Genomic DNA, 25927 nt, shown 5'->3' on the forward strand with positions numbered 1-25927 from the left:
TATGGGAAATGTAGTCCAGGGTGATGTGTAACAGTCTGTGTGGTGTGAGAGTCAATATCATGGGAGGGCGACCTGTGGTGGCAAGTGGATGGAAGTTCATGGACCGGATTCGTGACATAGCCCCCCCCCCCAAAGGAGCGGCTTCCAGACGTGGAAGTGGAGAGACCGGGGACTGAGGCAGTGTAGGCAGAGCAGAGAACCAGGGTGGAGCCGGCAGAGCAGGTGGAGCTGAGGACCACCACAGCTGAGCAGACGGGTACTAAGAACCCCACGGCGGAGCAGAAGACCACCAGGCCGGAGCAGACAGAGCAGAAGACAACAGGGAAAGTTCATTAGTGTTCTTCTTAACATGACAGGTACAAAGTTCAGCAATGGTTCCTTTGACCGCGACATGACAGGCTGAAAGTGTATTGCTGGGCGCCACCACCATACAAGGGTTTGGGGATACCAGCTGCGCGTGCAGACATCAGCGGTGCATCCCTCAAACTGGATACCAGACTGGGATACCGATGGGCTGAATTTTATAATCTGGGTGCAACAGACAGGACGTGACAAGACTCTGGAAGATCAACTGTGAAGTGACATGACTCTGGAAGATCAGCTGTGATGTGATGTGACTCTGGATGAATAGCTGAGATGTGACGTGACTCTGGACGAATAGCTGAGACGTGACGAGGCTCTGGCAAATCAGCTGAGACTTGACTTGACTCATGACGATCAGTTGTGACTTGACTAGACTCATGAAGATCAGCAATGACTTGACTTGCCTCATGACGATCAACTGTGACTAGACTTGACTCAGGAAGATCAGCTTGACTTGACACATGACGATCAACTGTGACTTCACTTGACTCATGAAGATTAACTGTGACTTGCACTTGACACTGCACTGGCTCCCTATTAAACATCGTATAGATTTTAAAATCTTGCTATCCTTAAGTTGTTCCAAACCTGTTTTTTGTTTCTTCTGTTGAACACAAATGAAGATATTTTGAAAAATGTTGGTAACCAAACAGTTGACGGTAGCCATAGTATAGAAAAAAATATTATTGAAGTCAATGGCTACCGTCATTGGTTACCAAGCAGGTGGAGGGCTACTTTACATACTATTAATTTCAAGTGGACTGCCCCCAAAAGCCATGGGGTGCCACCCAAGCAAATATGGCCTCATGGCACAGACCCTGCAGTATTTGTCTTAAGAAAGCAGTTTTGCTACATGGAGATGCAGTGGGTCCAGATTCTGCTGGATCAAATTGTTATTTCACCCAAAAAGTTCACTCAAAAGATCTGTCATTATTTACTCAACTTCATGTCAATTCAAACCTGTATGATGGCTTTTTTCTTCTGTTGAACTCAACAGAAGATTTTTTGGAGAATGTTGGTAACCAAACAGTTTTGGTGACCATTGGCTTACAAGATAATTCTCAAAATATCTTCCTTCATGTTCGACAGAAGAAATTAATCATACAGTTTTGGAACGACATGAAGGTGAGTAAATAATAACAGAATGTTCATTTTTTTGGTGAACTCTTGATGTAATGAGAAAATGGGCACAAAACGGAATATAATATTGGTTATTTCCAAGCAGGTCTCCAAAAAAACTACACTGCACAACAGTGTCTGCCATTGTTTGGATTAAAAAGGCAGTCTTTCCTCAAACCCATGCCACTGGTTTAGCCAGAATTTCACATTTGGGCCACTCAACCAATGAGAGCCACAGTGTTATACTCTTTAGAAAGTGAGAAAGGAGTTTATCTTAAAAAAAAATAAAATACACTCTTCACCTTTAACTTTAATTAACAGAAGTTTAAGTTTGTATAGAATGATAATGGATAGCATGAGTTCCATTTACCAAACATGTGACTGGTTTTGAATTGCCCTGTCTTGGCAACATGACTCTAGTTAGTGACCAATTTGTTCCATATGAATTAATGGCTTCAAAAAGAGCTTGACTGTGTGTCTGTCTGTGCATCGAAACAGGTTGTCAAAGGATTGTCAGATGTCTCCATCAGGAGCAACTTCTCAAAAAGTGGTTTCAGAAATTCCTGCTATGATTTAGATGTTTTGATGGTAAAACCTTATATTGGCTAAATGTTTGATCTCTCAAAGGTTGAAGTCTTATATATTTTTGGGAGGCATGTAGTATAATGGGCCCTCAGGATTCTAAACTAAAACCTCAGCATGGGAGAGGTGGATTTTGTTATGTTTGATTCATCTATAATGCCACTGCTGTAGCTTGTGTAACGGTTTGTTGTGATGTTTCTGAAGGTAGGAACGCTGGATGTGCTGCTGGGGGTCTCTGATGACCTGTCCAGACTGGACTCCTATACAGAGGGGTAAGCACTATTGCTTGAAAAATTACATTCATGTTTATCTAAATATATAAATACATCACGTGTTCATTACTGAACTGCTTTCTATATTATAATACATTCCACTAATAATAGGCCCACCTTTGTCCTTTAGTATATGTTTCTAGTTTACAACTATAGCAACCAGAGTTACTTAAAGTTGTTTTTAGGGTATGATTCTAATAATGGAATATTTTTAGTGGATGTGTTTGCAATCACCTAATGCCATTTAACCCTGTAAAGTGCATATACAAAAAGTGTATATAAAATAATAGTCAGAAAAGCTATATATGTAGGCATGTAAAAAAAAAAAAAAAAGTATAACAGTTAATAAAAAGCATGTGTTTTATGTTTTGATTCGTATTTGATACATCAGGATTTTTTTTTGACACATTATGGCTCATATATATAGTATGACATAGTGAGAATATGGAGGGAAAAAAACATCTCAATTTATTCATGGCCCAAAGCAAGCAAACATACTAAATTTTGCTGATGCAGATATTTATATGACCAATAAGTAAGATTAAACTCTGATCGCTTGTAATTTAAATCAATGAGATCTTTATAACAGTATAGCAGGTACTTGCATAAAATTATATAAATATCAGTTGTCACTCTATATCTCCAATAATATGCCTTAGTAAGATGATATTTAGATGCTTAGTTTTATGATACAAACGTATAATGCAATTCAATACAATGACGATTGAGAGATGAACAAATAAATGTTCTTCAAAAGCCTGATGATCATATTTGAGACTCACATTTGAACATGGTTTTTCTAAAAAAAAAAAGATCAAATAAATCAGTTGCCAAACATTTCAGTCAAATATAAAAGATATGACAATATCAAAGTTATTCTTACGTTTACTTTATAAAATCAGTCAAGATTTGACAGCAAAAAGACACGTGAAGCACGAGCTGAGCTTTTAGATAATAAAATATCTTTAATTGCTAAAAACATCTAAACTATCAATCAGACGACAGAAGGCATGTAGTAGATTGTGTACAACAGATTTTTCAACATTTTCAGTTTTGATCATGTTGATCATTTAGAGGCCTTAGAAATTTTCCTATCAAATATGATACAGTAGACTTTATAGGATTAAGAATCTATTAGACCTTCTTCTGTTGGTGTGTGGGGTTTATGTGTCCTTTGTCACATTAATATATTCCCGTATTACCAGTAAGGAGATCAGACTGATGTGTTCTATAGCACGTTTACCTCCATGTGTTTGTGGGAAATTTCTCGAGCTGTTGTAATACAATTATCAGTGAGTCACTCAATCCAGTCGAGTCCAGTTTCAGGTGCCAGCTGACATGAATCTTCCTGTCTCAGCTGCAATGTTTATGTGTTGTGGAAACTGCCCTCTCTTTTACTCCTTTCTCTCTTTCAGTCTACGATATCCATTCATATGACTTCCAGACAAGGTTACACTGGGTTCAGGTGCTGGGGTGACCTTTGGGGTCATAGCTCTAAGTGTGAATACTAGCGTGGTTTTAATGCTTAATTGTCATTATCCTGGCTAAGAGATATTTTGCAGCTCCGAGATTACTGAATATTCAACGCTAAAGGTTTCAAACGGTATTGTTACATGACCACATTATCTTGTTAAGTTTAGAAATTGGAGTCTAGTTATTGTATTTATCTTATATATTTAATAGGTTCAGTAATTTCACTTTAATGGCAATGAATAGGTTCTTTTCATGCCATTAAAGTGAAATAACTGAACATAAACATAAGAGCCTGAGAAAAATGCTCATTTTAGAAGAAATACTCTTCATGCAAATGTAATATTGAAGTTAAAATGATAATCAAGTGCTTTACATGTGCTTTAGTATGTTACTCATCAACACATCAAAATAAGTGTACTTTTTCAAAGCACAACAACTTTAACATAAACTTGACATTATCATACTTATAAAAAGTGTACTTAAGTATGTTAAGAAACAAGTGCACCCTCCTTAAGCACACTTAAGTAGCCTTTTATTTCATTATTATATATCTTCAAGTTCTGTTTTTAAATATACATTACTTATTTATGAATTAAAGATATAAATAAATGCTATAACAAGTGTTAGTTCATTCATAATAAATTGTACATTAACTACCGTTCAAGTATAGACCCTTAACCAACATATCACTCTTCTGCATTCTCTTGTACCACTGTAACACAGTGTGATGCGTCAGACCTCTCAGTGTTTGGGTGAGGTGATGGAAGAGTTCAGTGGAAAACTCCTGGAGAGCATGCTGGCCAACGGAGGTGAGTGATTGTGGGGAGCACTCCTCTGTAACGGCTAAACCTGTTCCATAAGAAAGCAGAGAAGAGCTCATTAGCAGAAGGCCACCTCCTCTGAGCCAGGCCATGTTCACCACAGATCAAGTTACATAAGATATAAACATGGCTTAATGGAAGTGTTACATACCATGCAAATGCATGCAAATGATCATTGCCTTGCAAGATTGTTTCATTTCTTTGATTGTTAATCAAAAGTCTCAGTAATGCTTTGTTAATATTATCAGCAGAGCACAGGACTCATCAGAAAGATCACCAGTCACTGTTAAAATCGTACTTCCAGACTATACAAGGTATGCTAACATTTGCAAGCTAACTTTCTGAGCTAGTACTAACCTTATTGGTGTAAAGTTATAAGCATATCTTTCAACCTTTAATGAAGTGCACTTAATTGTATCGAAAGTGCACTTGTAATATTAAAAGTATATATTTTTAAAAACTGCTAATATAATATTCATGAAATAACCAGAAGTTCATCCACAAGGACAAGTAGTCTCACCTCAAATATATGATTTAGACAACTTCAGCTTATGTAATAAACATACATGTGCTTACAAGCTTTACAATTCTGAAACTCACCATTAAACCCTTTGGTACAATAAATGTAAGTGCATTATTGTGAGTGTAACAGAAGCCAGATGGTAAGAGCAGCGCAGGTAAACATGTGTTAGAGGCTGCAGTCTGTAGCGTCCTTATTAGCGCACCTGCCTCCCATGCCAGAAAGACAGGTTCGAATCCCGCTCGGAGCAAGAACGCGGGGAGTAGAACTAACTGCAGGGGTTACATTGGTGCCGTGACCCAGATGGGAGTGAGGTTTAGGGGGTGAGTGTAACGGAGGCCAGCTGGCAAGAGCTGCACAGGTAAACCTAACTCCCTGATCTCAAGAAGTACGCTAGAGACTGCAGTATGAATATAAATTATTTTTCTCGCAACAGTAGTGCATATGTATTATTAACAGGTTCCTGTTTTCACAGTGACCACATAAACAGTGCACTGCTGCATAGCAGAAATGTCACGACAAGTAGAGTTTCGACGCTGAGAATATTTTTTGTCATGCATAGCACACTGAACTACAGAACACTGCACTGTAAACCAATTTAGAAATGTGCTCTTTTGCAGTATAGGCTTTTATGAAGTATTATAAAATTTGAAAAAATATGTCCGTTAAGATTGATTCCACACTAAGTGAAAGGTTTCTATTCAGTAAATCTGACTGAATCCTGATAATTTAAGCAGTTAATAGCTTCACTTTGGGGTTTGTGTTTCATTGTTCCACACAAATTATTAAAGGACATATTCTGCATAGTAAATGAGAAATCACTTTATCTGCCTGCTGTTGTAATTATGCCGCTGTTCTGCTTACAGCATTCACTTGTTTCTTGATGTTTCAGTGGATTTGGCAACATATGTGACCAGTTTTCAATGGGACAGAGCCAAATACCCCACTGCACAGCCTCTGAAAACCCTCTCTGACATCATCTCCAAAGTATACACCTTATATAAAACACCTTTATAAACAATTACAACTATTTGTTTCTATATGCCTGTTCTATTGTATAAATGTTTCTCTGTGTGGGTGGTTGTGTGTGTGTTTGTGTGTATGTTAGCAAGTTTCTCAGGTGGACACAGAGTTGAAATCCCGCAGGGCCAGCCAAATACCCCACTGCACAGCCTCTGAAAACCCTCTCTGACATCATCTCCAAAGTATACACCTTATATAAAACACCTTTTTAAACAATTACAACTATTTGTTTCTATATGCCTGTTCTATTGTATAAATGTTTCTCTGTGTGGGTGGTTGTGTGTGTGTTTGTGTGTATGTTAGCAAGTTTCTCAGGTGGACACAGAGTTGAAATCCCGCAGGGCGGCTTACAGTCACGTGAAAGCCAGTATTCAAAGCTTTGAGCGAAAAACTGAGTGAGTTCTCATATCATGAAATATCATATCATGAGGACATACATAATATTTTGAGGTCTATTTTAGAATTATTTTTGCATTGATTTCATGAAAAATTATATTTCAATGCTTTAGTGTTCTCCCTAGAAACTTTTGAGTTCACTCGCAAAACTGTTGTGATGAAAATAATGAGGTGGGAATGGAAGGAAAAAAATATATTTCAATGCTTTTGCATTTGCTCACAAAATTTTGCATTCTCTTAAGAAACGATATTCACTCGCAAAACTTTTGTGATGTTAATGATAATAAAAAAACATGTAACCATGGTTCCCTTTCAGTCAGTCATGCTCTAGTTATGTCGATACTGATGTTTGGGGTTTCCCTTGGGAGCCCCAATCACCTCTGGGAAGTAAAAAACAGGCCAATGAGACACTGACGAGTGGAATTTGCATGCCCAGTCTCTTCTCCATGCACACCGGTATATAAGCAGGCGGCATGCATCCACTCATTCAGATTTTTGCTTTGGAGCCGAACGGTTGCTACTGTATGTGCTTTTCCTTTTCTCCAATCACCTGTGGGAAATTCTCTTTGTTGGGCACTTGTGTTTACGGTGCATTCAGTAGTGTTTCTTCTGTCATAGCATGGTTAAATTATGCGATTCTCCCCTGGGTGCTTTGGCATCAAAAGAGCAGTTTCCCTAGAAGAGTTACACGGATGAGATCATCTTTTTAGCGTTTCTGGATGCGGTTGTTTTCTGACCCCCTCTGACAGCCACGATCATTGTCTCATGTGTCTGGGCCGTAAACATGCTGAGACTTTGTTAATGGATGGTTCATGTCCTCATTGTGAGCACATGTCCATGGCAATGTTGAGATTGCGACTTTCCCTACTCGTGAGGGGGGAAGTCCCATCAGCTGCTCCCCAGCCCGGGAATTCTGGAAAGCATTAGTCCTCGCTGCTTAGCACTCAGGGAGATCTGAGGTTTACAGTGGGAGCTCTTCTGTAATGCCAGTCCTCACGGACCTTGTTGCATGCCGTCAAGCTCCCGAAGGAGAATGCCGGGCTGTCTCGCAGCAGTCTGACAATTTCATTTGGGGCTCCGGAGGAGGATCAGGTGCTTCAGAGGATGAGGACTCTGATGAGCTTTCTCCTTCTGGGAGCACTACAAAGTCAGAGTCTGACTCTGAAGTGTCTGCTATGCTTTCCTGGGCAGTCGAGAACATTGGGCTTGAGTGGAAGCCTCCACCCAATCTGGAGTGTTCTCAGCTGGACGATCGGTTTCCTAGATGCGTGGTGCAACTTGCAGCTGCAACCCGCCTCAGTGCCAATTTTCCTGGAGGTGCATGAGGAGGTCACAAAGTCGTGAAGGGCACCTTTCTCTGTCCTAAGCTGCCTCCTATTCCCTCACTACCCTCAATGGTGGGGCCGCCAAGGGTTATGTGGGAATACCTTGCATTTATGCCTGCAGGGTGCCGCCACATGGAGGGATCACCTGCGTCTCCTGTAAGCTGATGTCAGCACACTCTTTGTACTTACGTTCAGCGTACACAGAGCTTCAGAAGCTCTGAACAGCTCTTTGTTTGCTTTGGAGGTCAGCAGAAGGAGAAGGCTGTTTCCAAGCAGAGGTTGGCCCACTGGCTAGTGGATTCCATCGCTTTGGCATACCAAACACAAGGCAAGCCATGCCACCTAGGAGTTAGAGCTCACTCCACTCTGAGTGTTGCCTCCTCTTGGCTGTTGGCGCACGGCAGACATCTGCAGAGCTGTGGGCTGGGAGACACCTAACACCTTCGTGAGGTTCTACAATCTCTGTCTTGAGCCAGTCTCATCCCGTGTGTTGGGTACTAACAGGTAAATAATGGGGGGCCCGCTCTGTGTCTCGGTCACAGCACCATTCCCCCTCAATTGGGGGGTGCAAGTGCCATCTATCTCGCCAGACGTGCTTCTCACGTGATAAACCCTGAGTTGAGCTTCCTCCAGCACCTTCGGCTGTTGGGTTTGGTGGAAGAGCCCAACACCAGGCTCAGTACTTGTGTTGCATGCCTGTTTGTCAGCCCCTGTACTGAGCTTCTGGTGATCCATTGTGCGTTCCTTCCATGGTATGGTTTTTTTCTTGGTAAACCTGTATCTTCCTCTTGATAGAGTTGCTTCTGTCCAGTTTTTGTGTTAGTTTCTTCACTCTCCAGGTGGAGTCTACCGCAGCAACTCCATATGTAGTACTGCCATCTCGGTCAGTCCATTAGTGTACTCTCCACATGCTACCTCCCTTAGGGCAGGATGTGGCCTCCGTAGTGTCCCTCTCCATTTAGATTTGGGTACCCTTCCCTAGTGTAATACATCTGGCCGTGTCTGTGCCAACAGCTATTGTGAAAGAGCGGAATCTCTCTTTCCTGTTGGAAAAAGGAGCAGGAAACAGGAACAGCAGCTGTGGCCCTCCTCGTTGTGGGTTCTGCTTTTCGCAATCTCAACTGGACAAAAGTTCCTCTGGCTTACAACGGGGCGCTAGGTAGGTTACGATGTGGAATGCCAGCTGTTACTTGGCATGGTTGTACCTGCCAACTTCTGCATCACCAGATCTTGTAACACAGTTAAGTGGTTGTGGCGCTTTCTATAAGGAACCTAAATGTCAGTGTCGACGTAACATCGGATGTGTCTGACTGAAAGGGAACGTCTCGGTTACATATGTAAGCTAACCCTTGTTCCCTAAAGGAGGGAACGGATGTTACGTCCCTCATGCCACAATCAAGAACCCCACCACTGAATGGCCGGTATGCAGTCTCGGCTCCTCAGAACAAACCTGAATGAGTGGATGGATACCACCTCCTTATATACCCGTGTGCACGGAGGAGTGGCTGGGCATGCAAATTCCACTCGCCAATGTCCGATTGGCCTGTTTTTTACTACTCAGAGGTGATTGGGGCTCCCAAGGGAAACCCCAAATTTCAGTGTCGACATAACATCACCGTTCCCTCCTTCAAGGAACGAGGGTTACATATTTTACCGGGATGTTCCCTGAGAGCGAGTTGGGGATTCTGGAGTTGATGCTATAGGGAACGCCATTAGCATGACTGGTGACTGGCAAAGTTGCCAATTCACTGGCTGAAGGCAGTTTATGACAGAGCACCCATGAGTATAAAAGTGGGCCTGCAAAACATGTCATCAACTCTTTTGTCTGAAGGAGACAGGCAAACCCAATGCATGGCAACTAGACACCTCATCTTGTTCCCCTTCTCAGGCAACCATGGTTACGGTCGTAATCTGGACATTCCCTTTTAAAGTTGAACTTCGATGTGGCATCTGGAGTTAACTTTATGGGGAACCAATACCCACTCTGCTTTGCTGATGGCGTGCCTGCCTCACTACACTGTAAATATATAGACAATAGTGGACATAGAATATCCTGACACTACAGATCAACCAGCTGGAGTCAAGGTGCATCAACCCTCATAGACTGCTTAGTAGAACCACTCCCTTAGCCAATATCTTCTGATAGTAAAAGGGAAGATACACTGCTGGGGAGCTTCTACTTCATTTTAGCAACCCTAGATTAATTAGGGGAGAAAGCTCATACCTTGACTTGAATAAAACCACTTATCCAGGACTCACTATAGTTAATTTTTAGTTAAATCATAAAATGCTACAATGACAAGGAGGGACACCATCAGTGATCCAGCTGTGCTGGTCAGTTTGTAAAGCCTATAGAAGCACTTTATCAAAAAGGGAGCATACATTTCTACTACAAGACCCAACAAGAGTTGGAGAGGGAAGCAAATGAAACAGAGGGACTCTTGTGAGTTGCCCATCATAATTCCATTTGCCCTGCTCTACCCTAATGTACTACTCAAGCAGCCTACCAAAGGAAGCATGAAAGGTGCCAGAAATGCTCAGTAAATAGCACTCCATACTACAACCTTCAATGTTAATACTCCTCCAAGGGGGAACATACATCCTCACAGCTTACTCAGGAAAGGGATGCAAACAAAAGCAGGACATAATACTTTGCCCAGTAACTCTCATAAACACAGGCTCTAAACCTCAAAGGAGCCACAGGAAAGCTTAGGCCCTACTTCAAGACCCAAAAGTAACAGGAGGAGAGCAGCTCATACCCTGCCTTGAGTAAAGGCACTCTACCCAATCAAAGGGGAGTGATATCCCTACTTCAAGAACCAAAAATAGTTGGGGAGGGACATAACCAAAGTAGAGGGAATATATACTGCCCTACCTAACTCTGTTCACTTTGCTCAACCATTGACTAGAAGGCACAAGCGACAAGGCGTGACAAGGAGGGTGGTTTAGTTCTAAAACAAAACCTACTCAATCACTGTGAAAACAGCACCCAAATCTCCTAGTCAGGGGAGCAAACAAGAGAAAGGCAGGCTGCCATTTGCCAATAACTCTCATCCACCATACTCCAAACCCAAGGAGGCCACAAGGAAGCTTTACTTAAAGATCTACTTAAAAACCCCACTACATGGGGGAGAGCAGCTCAATCCTGACTTAAATAAAGACAATTCTCTAGGACTCGCTATAGCTAGCGCCTTTCACTAACGCTAACCATAGTATGCAATATATAAGAAGGGACACCCCACAGGCCAACTACCTCTGCTCTGGAGTGTACAATTATACTTTAGACCCTAACATAGCGGAGAATGTAGCTCAACCCTTGAAAAACATACTTCAGGATATCTGATCCGAAATACAGTATCTTGCCGAAAACTTGACGGCATGCATAAGTAAACAAGTACTACTCAGAGCGCAATATGAAACAAGTGACAGAAAGAGATACTCAAGCAGTTGGGAGCCTTATTCCTCCTACAGCTCCATACCGAGGTGTTGAGATAATGGAGGAATTTGTATGTAGCTTGTATAGTCTCTCTAATGTAGTTGAACTATTTGTTGGTGGAGAGGCTGTGTGAGTAGCGTTATGTGAGGATGCATTAGTTTAGGATCTGCTTGTGATCTTCCCTGGTGCTGCATCCTCTTTGAAGGCTCCAATGGAGTGAGGGGATTTGGCTTTCGAGCATGGGGAGTGAGTTCCCTTCTCACTTGACTTTTTGTCTTAAAAATGAATTAAAGTCATGTATTTTGCACCTGTACCTCTTGAAGTAGGGATGTATGCTCCCAGTTGGATGGGCGCTTCATAGGTCTCTCTAATATGACCCATGTTCAAGAACCTGACAAGTAGATGTAGCCGATCTGCAAGCGCTAGCTACATCAGGTCCTGGAGAAATGCCTTCATTTAAATCAGGGCTGAGCTTTGCAGCCTGCTTTTCCCATGTTTGCCCCCCTGTCTAGGAGGTTTGGGTGCTAGTTTTACAGGTATTCAGTAGGTTTTGAAAAGGCTTGCAAACTTGTGCAGGGAAGTAGAGGAAGTGGATTATTAATAAAAACCTGCCTGCATCTAATGCCTCAGAATTAGACACACCAAATTTAATCAGTCAGGTTAGAACCAACATGAAAGCAATCCCTGCGATCGATCCTGTCCTGCTGCAGAGTCTCTGTTCTCATTCTTCAAGAGAAATTTTATCATAGGTGGAGCTTCCCACCAGCGAATGCATCAAAATGATAGCATTCAGCTCTCTTGAGAACCAAACGTCCCCATGCAAACACTAAATTTTTATCCCTCAAGAGAGAATCAAGGAATAACAGAGCCTCTCATGATGAATGCATCACTGTGAGTGCCTCCCATTCCCTCGAGAGCTGAACATGCTCTGTGCTAAAAACCCTGATGATGTGTTTTGCAGGCGCCCTTTTATACTCACAGGCGCTCCCGCTTGTGATGTCATGAACTGCCATCGCCCAATGAATTGGCATGTTTGCTACATGTGCTCAGACTCAAGTCACACTGATGGTGTTTCCCATAGCATCAAGTCCAGACGCTGTGTTTAAGTTCCACGTCAAAAGGGAATCAAAAAGTTTGCAAAACATGTCCCCTTAGGTGCTCCGTACATTTCCCCTCTAAATGTCAAAATGTAAAATGAGGTTCTTAGTTTTTAAATGTGACCTGGACGTTTATGTGAGATTCAAAGAAAACTTAATAACCGTCACTACTGCTGTACTTAACCAGGGGAAGCTTGCAGACCTGTGCATTGACCAATACTGTGAAAAAGGAGGACTTGGTTTTGAATTCAGAGTACCTCACAACACTGCTAGTTGTGGTGCCCAGGTCAGTGTGAACTATCACTACTGCTGTACTTAACCAGGGGAAGCTTGCAGACCTGTGCATTGACCAATATTGTGAAAAAGGAGGACTTGGTTTTGAATTCAGAGTACCTCACAACACTGCTAGTTGTGGTGCCCAGGTCAGTGTGAACTCTGAGATCTTAGCTTACGTATTACTGATCAAACATTTTTCTGAATGTATTTGTTACATCATTTCTATAGAATGGCATATGCACTATGGGAGAAGACGTATGAGTCGATGTCAAAGTTTGTGGTTCCTCGTTCCAGCCGGTTGGTACCCATGCATGTTTGTTGAGTGGTTTGTATTTCAGTGTTCCCATGGTCATGGAAAATCTGAAAATAGTAATTTTAATTGTTTAAATGTATTAATCGCTGATTAATTGATCATTGATATCTGTAAATCCACCCCCGTAATCTCTATAAAATGCTATTAAGAAATCTTTATCTAATAATCATGAACGACTGGAAAGGTCATGGAAATTCACTGAAAAACCTGGCGTGGGAACGCTGTTGTTTTGTCAGCCCAGATTTCATCTCATTTTACATATCTTGCTTTAACCATGGAGCAGAAGGCTAATCCAGCTGTATTATCAAGTTTCTGTCTGGCTGTTGTACTTTGTCTGGCTGTAGTCTGGGAGATGGTTTCCAACTCATTGGCTTTAATTGGCTGTGTATTTTCTCTCTGTTTCAGACATATCAACCAAACCATGGTCATTTTTCAGTTTGCCTCTAATCTTTTGCATGGCATAATAACTATGTTTATATTTGTATAACAGGAAGTTGGCTGAGGATGCAGATGCAGGGATTTTCACAGTAACCCTGTTTAAGAATGTCATTGCCGAATTCAAAACCAATGCCAGAAAGCACAAGTAAGCTTACTCTCAAATCTTAACTACACACCCTTGTTAAAAAGAAGCAGACTTTTAAAAAGAGTGCCTTAGAAGAATATACTTAAGTGCAAACTGAATTTAATGTGTTTGGACATTTATTTGGATGTTCATTTCAATTAGAAAATGTATTATATATTAAATTTATATTAAATGCAATTAACAAAACTTTAGAGTGCTTTGGAGCGCCACTTAAGTAGGACTGAAGTACATCTTCATAAGTAATTTCATAATTACTTCTATGGAGTGACATCAAAACCTGGAAGACCAATTTGCCACAAATTCACTCAAGATCTGCAAGTACACTCTCCTTTAAAATGGTACACTTACCTTATTGACCTCTAAATGGTGCATAAAAGTGCCTTAAAAGGTACATATTAGTATTTACATTGTACATACATGTACCTAAATTGAAGATATTAATAACTTTTTAAAGTATACCGCCCCTATGACAGCTTTTAAACCTTTTTTTCTGAAGGTGTACCATTTTTTAAATATACATTTAAGATTTTAAGTACACTGCAAGTGCATATTTAATGCAATTAATTGCACTTCTTTTTAACAAGGTTTGATGTGCCTCTATGCTTACGTAGGCTTAATAAAGAAACTACTTATTCCTGTGGTGGCCAACAGGTTTACAGTGCGGGAATACAACCTAGATGAAGCCGAGAAGCAAAAGCAGGAGATAGGCCGTCTCGCTGTGGATAAGAAGGAACTGTATGTAAGTAAATCCTAATAACTGAGAGCCTATTCTTTTTCATGATATAAACACTAAATAATATTCATTTAAAGTTCTTTATTAAGCACTGGTTACAGAGAAAACAGACCACAGAACTGATCAAATAAACATTTTGCATCAATGATTCTTCAACATGTTCACCTGTGTTTGGATGCAACCTCCTGCTTTTTCCATTTTCACACTTTTTAATTTAGTTTTTATTTTTTGTCTGTCACCAACACCATCAGATAAAAACGTGTACTGTCATATAGAATATTTATAATATGCATTTTAAGATCTACAGCTTCAGTAGACTACAGAATAACTACAGAATGGCATGAGACTGGATGTTTTCAAACCCCATTTTCAGCCACGATTCGTCAGTACAGAAAATCGTGTTAAAAAAAATTCCATATTTCCCATTTTATGTGTTAAATGCATGCATGCAATTTATTGTTGTTATTGTTACTATCTACTAATTGACCTTATAACAGGTGAAATATGGAAAAATATCTAAAGTACACTCTCCTTTAAAATGGTACACTTACCTTATTGACCTCTAAAGGGTGCATAAAAGTGCCTTAAAAGGTACATATTAGTATTTACATTGTACATACATGTACCTAAATTGAATATATTAATAACTTTTTAAAGTATACCGCCCCTATGACAGCTTTTAAACCTTTTTTTCTGAAGGTGTACCATTTTTTAAATATACATTTAAGATTTTAAGTACACTGCAAGTGCATATTTAATGCAATTAATTGCACTTTTTAACAAGGTTTGATGTGCCTCTATGCTTACGTAGGCTTAATAAAGAAACTACTTATTCCTGTGGTGGCCAACAGGTTTACAGTGCGGGAATACAACCTAGATGAAGCCGAGAAGCAAAAGCAGGAGATAGGCCGTCTCGCTGTGGATAAGAAGGAACTGTATGTAAGTAAATCCTAATAACTGAGAGCCTATTCTTTTTCATGATATAAACACTAAATAATATTCATTTAAAGTTCTTTATTAAGCACTGGTTACAGAGAAAACAGACCACAGAACTGATCAAATAAACATTTTGCATCAATGATTCTTCAACATGTTCACCTGTGTTTGGATGCAACCTCCTGCTTTTTCCATTTTCACACTTTTTAATTTAGTTTTTATTTTTTGTCTGTCACCAACACCATCAGATAAAAACGTGTACTGTCATATAGAATATTTATAATATGCATTTTAAGATCTACAGCTTCAGTAGACTACAGAATAACTACAGAATGGCATGAGACTGGATGTTTTCAAACCCCATTTTCAGCCACGATTCGTCAGTACAGAAAATCGTGTTAAAAAAAATTCCATATTTCCCATTTTATGTGTTAAATGCATGCATGCATGCAATTTATTGTTGTTATTGTTACTATCTACTAATTGACCTTATAACAGGTGAAATATGGAAAAATATCTTCATGGTAAAGACAGACCGTTATATTGCTTGATTTAATGCTATCCTTAATTTCAATATCTGAGAGTGTTGGCAAAAAAGTAGGCATGAAACCTTATGTTAACCTTTTCATTCTCACAGGACATCGTAGTAAATGTACATACCAATATTTCTGTTTGTCTGAAGTTTAATATACATTTTTAACCAACATGAAATATAGATATGAGGATGGGCTAGTGAGAGGATTTTTTGGGGATAGTGAGAGACTAAATTGAAAAAAAAAAAAAAAAAAGAGAAAACTAAATTGTGTTGAGAGCATTCTAGTGATCATCTCTGATTAATTTCAAAATTAATGGCCAGTAAAAGTTTTATTCAATGTCTGAAGAATCAGTGCAGTGATAACAGTGTGCTTGTTTGTCCCAACAGAGAACATTTGTGTGCTGGCTAAAGGTAAATTTCAGTGAGATCTTTGTGGCCTGGATTCACATTAAGGTCCTCCGTACATTCATTGAGTCAGTTCTCAGGTAAAATGTCCACTTGAAGTAAATTAAATAAATCATAGATATAAATGGATAAATACAAAACTCATTGCAATTGCTCTGCTGTTGGTTAGGTACGGTCTGCCGGTCAGTTTCCAAGCTATTTTGCTACAACCCACTAAGAAGAGTAAGCAGCTAAGGCAGCAACTCAACTCTTTATTCAAACACCTCGACCCAGCAGTGGCAACCGGTAAACCAGATGTAAGATTTTTTTCATTCTCTTTTTATACCTAAATTCCCATTTCCAAAGCAACACATGATTAAAGGATTGGCGCACCCAAAAATTTATATCTATTATTAAATAAGAAATATTTAAATGTTTAAATGTTGCTTGAAAAAAAAAAATGGCTGCATATAGAAATATTTTTGAATAGCCATCAATGGAAAAGATTCTCTTTAAAGATGGTTACTACATCTGATAGCATTTAAGCCAGGGCTCTGAACCGGTTCAAGGAATGAAAACGAACGAAATTTTGACAGGAACAGAACCAGAACCTAAATCAAATTTTATAGTTCTGAACAGAATAAAAAATTTGAGATGGCCATTAACCGGTTAATAATGTTATTTTATCATTCCATTTAATATTTGAAATTTGCTGTCAACCAATCACAAATTCAAGTAGTAGGCTACGGTCTATGCAAATGTGACGCTGACGCATCCAACGAGTGAAATGCCCGCTAGTTCTGAACAGAATAAAAAATTTGAGATGGCCATTAACCGGTTAATAATGTTATTTTATCATTCCATTTAATATTTGCTGTCAACCAATCACAAATTCAAGTAGTAGGCTACGGTCTATGCAAATGTGACGCTGACGCATCCAACGAGTGAAATGCCCGCACCTAGCTGTCAACTCATCATAGGTAAGTCGCAATAGCAATGCACCAGCGTTTTTCTGAGGATGGTGTAAGATGGATTCAACAGATCACAATCACCTGCAGCGCTTCTGTGAGCGGAAACGAAGAGAAACAGAAAACATAATAATACTATTGTCACACTCCACACAAGGAGGACTGGAACGAAGGAGCGAGGAGACGAGGGATAAACTTCACCATGGACTTTAATTCAACGAACACAGGGAAACAAACAGAAACTCAGGAGTGACATCCAGGAAGACAATTCACATGGTCAAAACACACACAAAACATGGAACGGAGTCTGACATCACTCCCCCCACACAACATCCAACGGGGAGGGGGGGTGGGTGCTCTGGAGGTCCCTCAGGACAGACACAGGGCTGTGGGCCTCCATTGCGGTACCCGTTCGGGGTGCCATGGCGGATCAGGAGACTCGGGAGGCCATGGCGGATCCATGGGGGAACAGGAACCCTCCCTGGGCTTAACTGGGGACCAGGAGCCTTCCCTGGGCTTAACTGGGGATCAGGAGCCCTCTGGAGCTGGAGCCGACACAGGAGCGAGCTCTGGGGCTGGCAGGCTTGACTGAGGAACCACCGGCGGGCTTGCCACATGAACGCTTGGAGGGCTTGCCACATGAACGCCCGGCTGACTTGCCACATGAATGGCCGGCGGACTTGACTGAGGAACGGCCAGCGTTTCTGGGCTGAGGACAGAGACGGGGCTGGGAGGAGATGGGTGGTCAGCGGATCGTCTCGCCGTCCAGTCCCAGCTCAAAGCATGCACCAAGAGCGGCGTCGTGCCAGCTCAGCTGGTTAGCAAGCTCTAGGAAATCCTCCACATACCGCTCCAACTTCCGACCAGCCTGCCACAAACCCCACAGCTTGTCCTCAACACTCCACACAATGAGGACTGGAATGAAGGAGCGAGGAGACGAGGGATAAACTTCAACATGGACTTTAATTCAACAACCGCAGGGAAACAAACACAGGAACTCAGGAGTGACATCCAGGAAGAAAATTCAACAGCAGACACCAGATTCACGGAAACACAGGGCTTATAAACAGTGGAGTAAATTAGATCATTAATGACATACACCTGGAACTAATGATTACAAAATACATGAGGGAGAAACTGGGTCACATGGGGCAAAACATGGAACGGAGTCTGACAACTATAGGCTTAGATGTAAAAAAAAAAAAAAAACACTTTGCTTTCTCTTTCCTTAATCTCTCTTGTACTAATCTGAACAATGCTTCAAACTTAGTATTGCAAACACTTCCTGCATTTATTTGCCTCTTTATGATGAATTGCTTATTGTAATCCTCAACTGTAAGTCACTTTGGATAAAAGCGTCTGCTAAATGAATAAATGTAAAATGTAAATGTATAAATGTACATAAAAAAGCAATAACAAAAGAAAAGAAAAAATGTGCTGAGTTTTGGTTTATTGTGATGCGAAGAAAAGTTCACGGAAAGGAAAAAGAGACAGGGGAAAGTATTTTTCTTTATTTTGCAAAAGCTTTACAGTTTTATTTATTTTACAGTTTTATTTATTTTGCAAAAGCTTGACAGTTTTGATTAATGATGTCTTGCTTCTATCTAGGTTATAACCAACCAGCGCTGGGATTACTAATCGCGCCGGCGATAACTAAAAATAAAAAAAAATACAAAATATTTTTGCGACATGCAGCCTGTTCATTATACTTACAGTTAAAGAAACATAAAAAGTAAGTAAGTGCTCTGTTGTACAATCTTTTGCGTTCAGCGTGACCACCGCCTCACTGTGCTGATATAGGCTACCCGATGCGAAGGATGATGTTTTATGTTGCGAGTGAAGTAGCCTACAAAGCCTATTACACTCTTAGAAATAAAGGTGCTTAAAAGGTTCTTCACAGCGATGCCATAGAAGAACCATTTTTGGTTCCACAAAGAACCATTCAGTCAAAGATTCTTTAAAGAACCATCTCTTTCTTGCCTTTTTATAATCTGAAGAACCTTCTTTTGCCACAAAGAACCTTTTGTGAAACAGAAAGGTTCTTCAGATGTTGAAGGTTCTTTATGGAACTATTTAGACAAAAAAGGTTCTTCTATGGCATCATGAAGCACCTTTATTTTTAAGAGTGTAGGCCTGCATAAATAATATTTTGGCATCCAGATACGTCGCGAATATGGAAACATTTGGATTCGTGCCTAATGAGAGAGGTAGGCATCAGTTTCACCTAAATTTGTTTTTGGCTTGACGTTTAGGCTATATTGTCACGGTTCACATGGGGAGCACGGGAATGAAGGAGCGAGGAGACGAGGAGTAAAGTAAATTCCAAAGACTTTCATGAACTCAAAGCGGAGAACACAAGAAATCACAGGGAACACAGAATGACATTTAACAGCGGACGGGAAACGAGAGGGAGAACACGCTTTAAATACACAATCACCAATGGGACACACCTGGAATCAAATGAACTAAATAGGGACAGGAACAGGAAAAACCAAATATGGGCATAATAATCAAACTGGAGCACGTGGGGGAGGAAAACACAACACGAGACATGGAACAGAGTCTGACATTACTCCCCCCTCCCGGAAGGCGCGTCCTCGTGCCACACAATATCCAATGGGGAAGGGGGGTGGATGGTCTGGAGGTCCCTCAGGACAGACCGAGATCAGGCAGCTCGGGGAACCATAGCGGAGCAGGCAGCTCGGGGAGCCATGGCGGAGCAGACAGTCCAGGAGGCCATGGTGGATCAGACAGTCCAGGAGGCCATGGCGGATCAGACAGTCCAGGAGGCCATGGCGGATCAGACAGTCCAGGAAGCCATGGCAGAGTAGGGAACTCAGGAGGCCATGGCGGATCAGACAGTCCAAGAGGCCATGGCAGAGTAGGGAACTCAGGAGGCCATGGCGGATCAGTAAACTCGGGGGCTGGAGCCGACACAGGAGCCCTCCGTGGGTTAAACTCGGGGGCTGGAGCCGACACAGGAGCAAGCTCTGGGGCTGGAGCCGACACAGGAGCGAGCTCTGGGGCTGGAGCCGACACAGGAGCGACACAGGAGCTCTGGCAGCTTAACTTCAGAGCGGCCGGCGAACTTCAGGAGCGGCCGGTGAACTTCAGGAGCGGACGGCGGGCTTGAGGGAGCCGCGGCCGGCGGGCTTGTCTTCGGAGCGGCCTGCGGGCTTGAGTGAGCCGTGGCCGGCGGGCTTGACAACGGAGCGGCGAAGCATGCGGCGGTTTCCATGCCGCTGGGAAAAACAGGAAAACAAAACACTTTCAAAACCAAGGGGCGCCGCTTACTGTTTTGGTCCGCTGTTCTGTCACGGTTCACACTTGGAGCACGGGAACGAAGGAGGTGAGGAGACGAGGAGTGATGCAAAATCCAAAGTATTTAATAAACAATGTTGGGAACACAGGAACACGGGGAACATGAAATGACATTTAACAGCGGACTGGGAACGAGGGGCAGAACACACTTTAAATACACAATCACTAATGGGACACACCTGGAATCAAATGAACTAAATAGGGACAGGAACAGGAAAAACCAAATATGGGCATAATAATCAAATTGGAGCATGTGGGGGAGGAAAACACAACACGAGACATGGAACAGAGTCTGACATTTATAGCCTAAACGCTTTAACTTTAGAGGATTTGTTGTGGAGAGAAGGGAACTAATAGCTGTGTTTATAATGTTCGTAAACATTCTGCTTTACCGGTATTTCAGCCTACATTGAGCAGCGGGTTAAGATACCAGATCTCTTCCTGTAATTTTTTCTTATTTTTGAGTAAAGAAAGGCTGTACTTTATTATTATTATTGGCTAAGAAAAAGTTTAAAAAATAACGTTATTAACCGGTATTTTTTCTACTCTAACCGGTTTCGGAATGGTAATAATACAGAGGAACGCAGGAACAGAAACGTTAAAATATTGATCGAGTGAACCGATTAAAAAAATTTTTTTTTCGTTTTCAAGCCCTGATTTAAGCTACTCACTCTCATGTTGTCACGATTCACTGCCGGAAGGAACGCAGGAGACGCGGAGAAGCGTTAAACAGTCTTTCCACAACAGGAACGAGGAATGACACACGAACAACTTGTAGACCCGACAAACACTAACTGAACGGACTGGGGCTTATAAACACAGGATAACGAGGGACTAATCGAGGGGACTAAGGAGACACACCTGGAATCAAATTAACACAATCAACAAGAGGGAGAAACTGGGTCACAGGGAGCAAAACACACACAAACAGTCAAGAATCCTGACACGTCATTTCAAAGCCGTGTGACTTTTTATTTCTTCCATGAAACAAAAGAGAAAATTCCAAAGAATTAAACACCTGCTACTCGCTCTTTTGTAATGAATGGGGACTAAAGTGTTCAAACTTCAAAAATTACACAATAACACCCTAGAAATACCTAAAAAATATCATAATTGTAGTCCACATAAGCTAAATATCAACGTGTTCTAAAGCCATATAAATACTTTGTGTGAACAACAATCAGAAATTGTTGTTTTGATGTGAAAAATTTCTAGAACTGCTCACTGACATTAGCTGTTTACATTTACATATTTTTATATACAAGGTTTGGGATATTGCATAAAAAACACCAAGATGCTCATAAAATCTTAAAATGTGCATAAAAAGGAATGCACTCAACTGAGGTGGCTATTTTTTTATTCAGTAAAAAAACATGCACATAAACTATGATGAAAATAAATATAACGAATAACAAATTTACAGATTAAATTCCTGGATGCACAAAAAAAAACAAAAAAAAACTCATGTGACTTTGCCTCAACATATCATATAATTAGATAACTGGATTAACCAGAATAGCAATCCCATTTCACCCCATTTGTTTTAGTCAGTCTGAAATGCCTGAGCCAAAGTCTGTCGTCAAAATGATTTGGTATAATTACCTCCCAGAACTAGCTCACAGGTTTGCGTTCCCAAAAATCAGGCATCCAAACACAAGATGACAGCAGTTGTTATTGCTTTTTTGTCTGTGTGCTCTGAGGCGCAGGTGATTTATTATGTAGGAAAAAAGAGTCAGAGGCTTCCCTGATTGCAGCAACATTTTATGTTTATTAATAGTTTGCATTATTTTCCCAGAAAGTGAAGATTTTTTTCTCATGCTGTCATTCTTCCTAGGTGGGGCTTGATATCCCAGATGGAAACACCAACCAGCAGGAATATTACTCCTACATCTGTTATCCTGTCAAAATTCATTTGGTGGATCCAAGTTAATGCTAAATCATAGAATAGCGTTATTTGGCACTCATTGTTTTGCATCTTGCAGATTTAAATAAACCCTGACAAACAGATGGAAGACATGGTTATTGAGTGTGAACTTTATGACCTGCAGTATGTGAAGTTGTGAAGACAGATACATTTACTTGGGAACTATACTGGTTTTTAAATTACTATTCAAATTACTATTTTTGTTGCCAAATTAGAGAATCATCTGAATTACAGATTAGTTGTAACATTGACCCCAGGTGTTATACTCTGGAAATGTATCATACTAAAAATAGAATTTAAAAAATAATTTTTTTAATACATAAATTAAATGTATAACAAAATGTTTTTTCAACATGTTGTCATTCAACATATATGTATTTAATATATATTTATCATGTATTTGCAAAAAATTATTGCATTGTCAGTCCCACTTTATATTAGGTGGCCTTAACTACTATGTACTTACATTGAAATTAATAATTTGATACAATGCACTTTGTGTACATGCATGTTTTTACATTGTACTTATATTTTAAAAAATACCTGCATGTAATTACATCTGTAATTAATTTCTGTAATTACATTTATAATTATACTGTTGACCCAGACCTTACACCTTAACCCACCCTTAAACCTACCCATACCACCAACCCTGTCCCTAACCTTACCCGTATCCCATCTCAATAGCAGCAGAAGTGTTTACAAAATTAACACAATAAGCACAATGTACATATTTTTTTGATGTAAGTACATAGTAGTTAAGGCCATCTAATATAAAGTGGAATAATCACAGCAATAAAATGTATGTCATCAAATATACATGTTGGCATAGTTCTTAAAGCATAACGAAAATATATCAAAGCATTTAACATAAATAGCAAATTTTCTTGGAGTGCATTTCAACAACACCTCAGTGGAAAATAGCAAACCAGTGAAAACGTCAGGACACTCAAACAAACAGAGCAACATATTATCAAGAAGTAGGGTTTTCTATAAAATGTTTATGTATTATATTGATGTTGATTCCACCAATTTACAACAACAAGATATATACTACTAGTTATTGGTGTAACAGTGGTTCTATTAATAGTGGAAGACCACCAGATACGGTTATGTCAAGCGTCTTATTCAGGGTTATAATGATCCATCCAAATGACATGTATCCCTGAGCCCTCCAACCAGTGGTGCTACTCTCCCAATGCTAACCTGACAGCCAGTAATTACCGATATTGTGTTTCTGTTCCACTGGGGAAAGCTGGTGAGGAAAAAAAGCACAGCTGTGCATTCTCCCATCAGAACAAGAGCTCTGGGGCAAAATGTTTTGGCTGTTTGCGCTGCACAGACCAATTGTTGTATGACATGTACCTTGAGAGCTATAGAGAGCAGACAGCTCCTTTCGAATCACTCTCGCGGTACTTTGATGTCATTCACCGATGAGCAGCACTGCTTCAAGTCGAACACAACTAATATGTACGCGTATTTGCATTGCTTTGACCGTTCTCTGTAGATCCCACCTTCTCACACGCCACGATTGGTCGATGCATGTTATTGGTCAAACTTTTCAATCCTTACCTTCAGCAAGTATGAAAACAGGAAAACAAAGCCAAAACCTGGAAATTTTAGGCAATATAGAAATCCTGTCCAGGACGTGTCCCGTAAAAATGGCACATATGGTCACCCTAAGTCCAGGGGATTTCTCATCAGAAGTAATGCTCACCATTAACCCTCTCTCTTTAATGGTCAGCTCCTCCTCTTACTCGGCACGGTGGTGTTCTGGACGTCCGCAATAAAGGCACAACCCATTAACTAGCCAATGATGTCGCTCCTCAGGTGATGTCCAAGCTTTCCCAGTCAGCATGGGTTCCTCCTCTGACAAAGAATAAGCTGAGGTGACTGCAGAAACAACTGGAACGGTAGCAGGAGACTGCTCGTAGCACAGGAAACCTCTACAGTGAAGTTGGCGCATAGATAGACAATTCTCCACACAAATGGCCAGGTCCACCATTCCGTCAAAACTACTGGAGAGGTCAAGAGAGTAAATCTCATCCTGGATAAACCATGCAGAAAGTGGTCCCATTGAACCTTGGTGTTCCAGCCACAGGAAGCCGAAAGGATGCGGAATTCAGAGGAGGAATCAAACACTGACAGAAGTGGGATAGAGCCCATGTGGGCTCAGACAAGAATCCCTGTTGAATTAATTCTTGTTGTCCCACATTGCTGTTCCCCACTCTCAAGCTTTACCAGCATTGAGTGTAATGACATAAGCCACTTTATATTGCTCAGATGGAAAGCAATATGGTTGCAGGGCACAGATTAAGGAGCATCAAGTCAAGAATGATCAACAAGAATTGGGCTCAGTGGAATAGGGTGAAGGTGGGTTAAGCCAGGGCTCAGAGCATTGAGAAGTAGCAGCATCAGCAGGTGGTAGTAGAGTGGGTATGGCATCAGAAGGCAGAGCTGCTTGAGAAGCAAGTTATCAGATGCCTCTTCTGAGTCCATGATATGGCTAGATTGTTCTGTCAAGCGGATGTAGGACAGATGGACTCAAATGCAGAAGGAAAAGTGCAAACAGTTTACTGAATGTTCACAGGGGAAGAGCTGTTCAACAGAAACAATAAAATCCTCATGGAGTGCAGAAGATGAAGAACAAGTACTGGGAATGATCTGTAATGTTCACAGGGGAAGAGCTGTTCAATAGAAACAATAAAATCCTCATGGGATGCAGAAGATGAAGAACAAGTACTGGGAATGATCTGTCCTGCAGATTTGCTTTATACAACATTAGGAAGATCAGGCCCTTTCTTTCGGAACATGCTACACAACTCCTTGTTTAAGCTCTTTTTCTGTCCAGGCAGGACTATTGCAATGCTCTTTTAGCAGGTCTTCCAGTCAGTTCTATCAAACCTCTACAATTAATCCAGAATGTGGCTGCAAGATTAATCTTTAATGAGCCAAAAAGAATGCACGTCACACCTCTGTTCATCAATTTGCACTGGCTACCAATAGCTGCTCACATACAATTCAAGGCATTAATGTTTGCCTTCAAAACCACCACTGGCTCTGCACCCCTTTATCTAAATTCACTACTTCAGACGTATGTGCCCTCTATGTGCCTGTTACAGCATGATCATTGATCTGGAATCCAGGTACATACCCAGAAAACAAACTGACTGAAAAGCAACAAGACAGCTTTTCTGCAGAATTACCTTCAGTAATTCAGTACCTTCAGAGGTCTGTGACAGGACTGAAGATGATGGAGAATATATCGGAGATCACGCAGCTCACACATCCAGGAGAAAAGAAACTTGCCAACGCTGCCCCACGACTTTTATTAATAACAGTTTATATACTGAATCGCTACATTATATTTTCCAGCAACGAGAGGATATAGTCGCTGTTTTTGAAGTAAACTCACTCTAAAAAGAGAAACGCACAGACGCACATACACGCAACTTTCATCTCTCTCTCTCTCTCTCTCTCTCTCATTGGCAATATTTGAGAAAAGGGTTTAGCGATTTATAATTATT

The 25927-nt window shown here is 40.8% G+C and overlaps 1 protein-coding gene across 1 annotated transcript in view; it reads left to right on the forward strand.

Annotated features, from left to right (window-relative positions):
- Positions 1-22468, forward strand: part of atp6v1c2 (ATPase H+ transporting V1 subunit C2) — a 23596-nt gene extending 1128 nt beyond the window's left edge. The window contains exons 2-12 of the mRNA XM_016569505.1: positions 2269-2336; positions 4533-4618; positions 6043-6137; positions 6477-6568; positions 12751-12849; positions 12932-13004; positions 13511-13599; positions 14251-14338; positions 16191-16288; positions 16378-16504; positions 22311-22468. Of these exons, the coding sequence (XP_016424991.1) occupies positions 2269-2336; positions 4533-4618; positions 6043-6137; positions 6477-6568; positions 12751-12849; positions 12932-13004; positions 13511-13599; positions 14251-14338; positions 16191-16288; positions 16378-16504; positions 22311-22406 (1011 nt within the window). The 3' untranslated portion in view covers positions 22407-22468. The remainder of the gene's footprint in view (positions 1-2268; positions 2337-4532; positions 4619-6042; positions 6138-6476; positions 6569-12750; positions 12850-12931; positions 13005-13510; positions 13600-14250; positions 14339-16190; positions 16289-16377; positions 16505-22310) is intronic.
- Positions 22469-25927: the final 3459 nt, after the last annotated feature.

This window comes from Sinocyclocheilus rhinocerous, unplaced genomic scaffold, assembly GCF_001515625.1.
Source record: "Sinocyclocheilus rhinocerous isolate Xijiao unplaced genomic scaffold, SAMN03320098_v1.1 scaffold1042, whole genome shotgun sequence".
NCBI lineage: Eukaryota > Metazoa > Chordata > Actinopteri > Cypriniformes > Cyprinidae > Sinocyclocheilus > Sinocyclocheilus rhinocerous.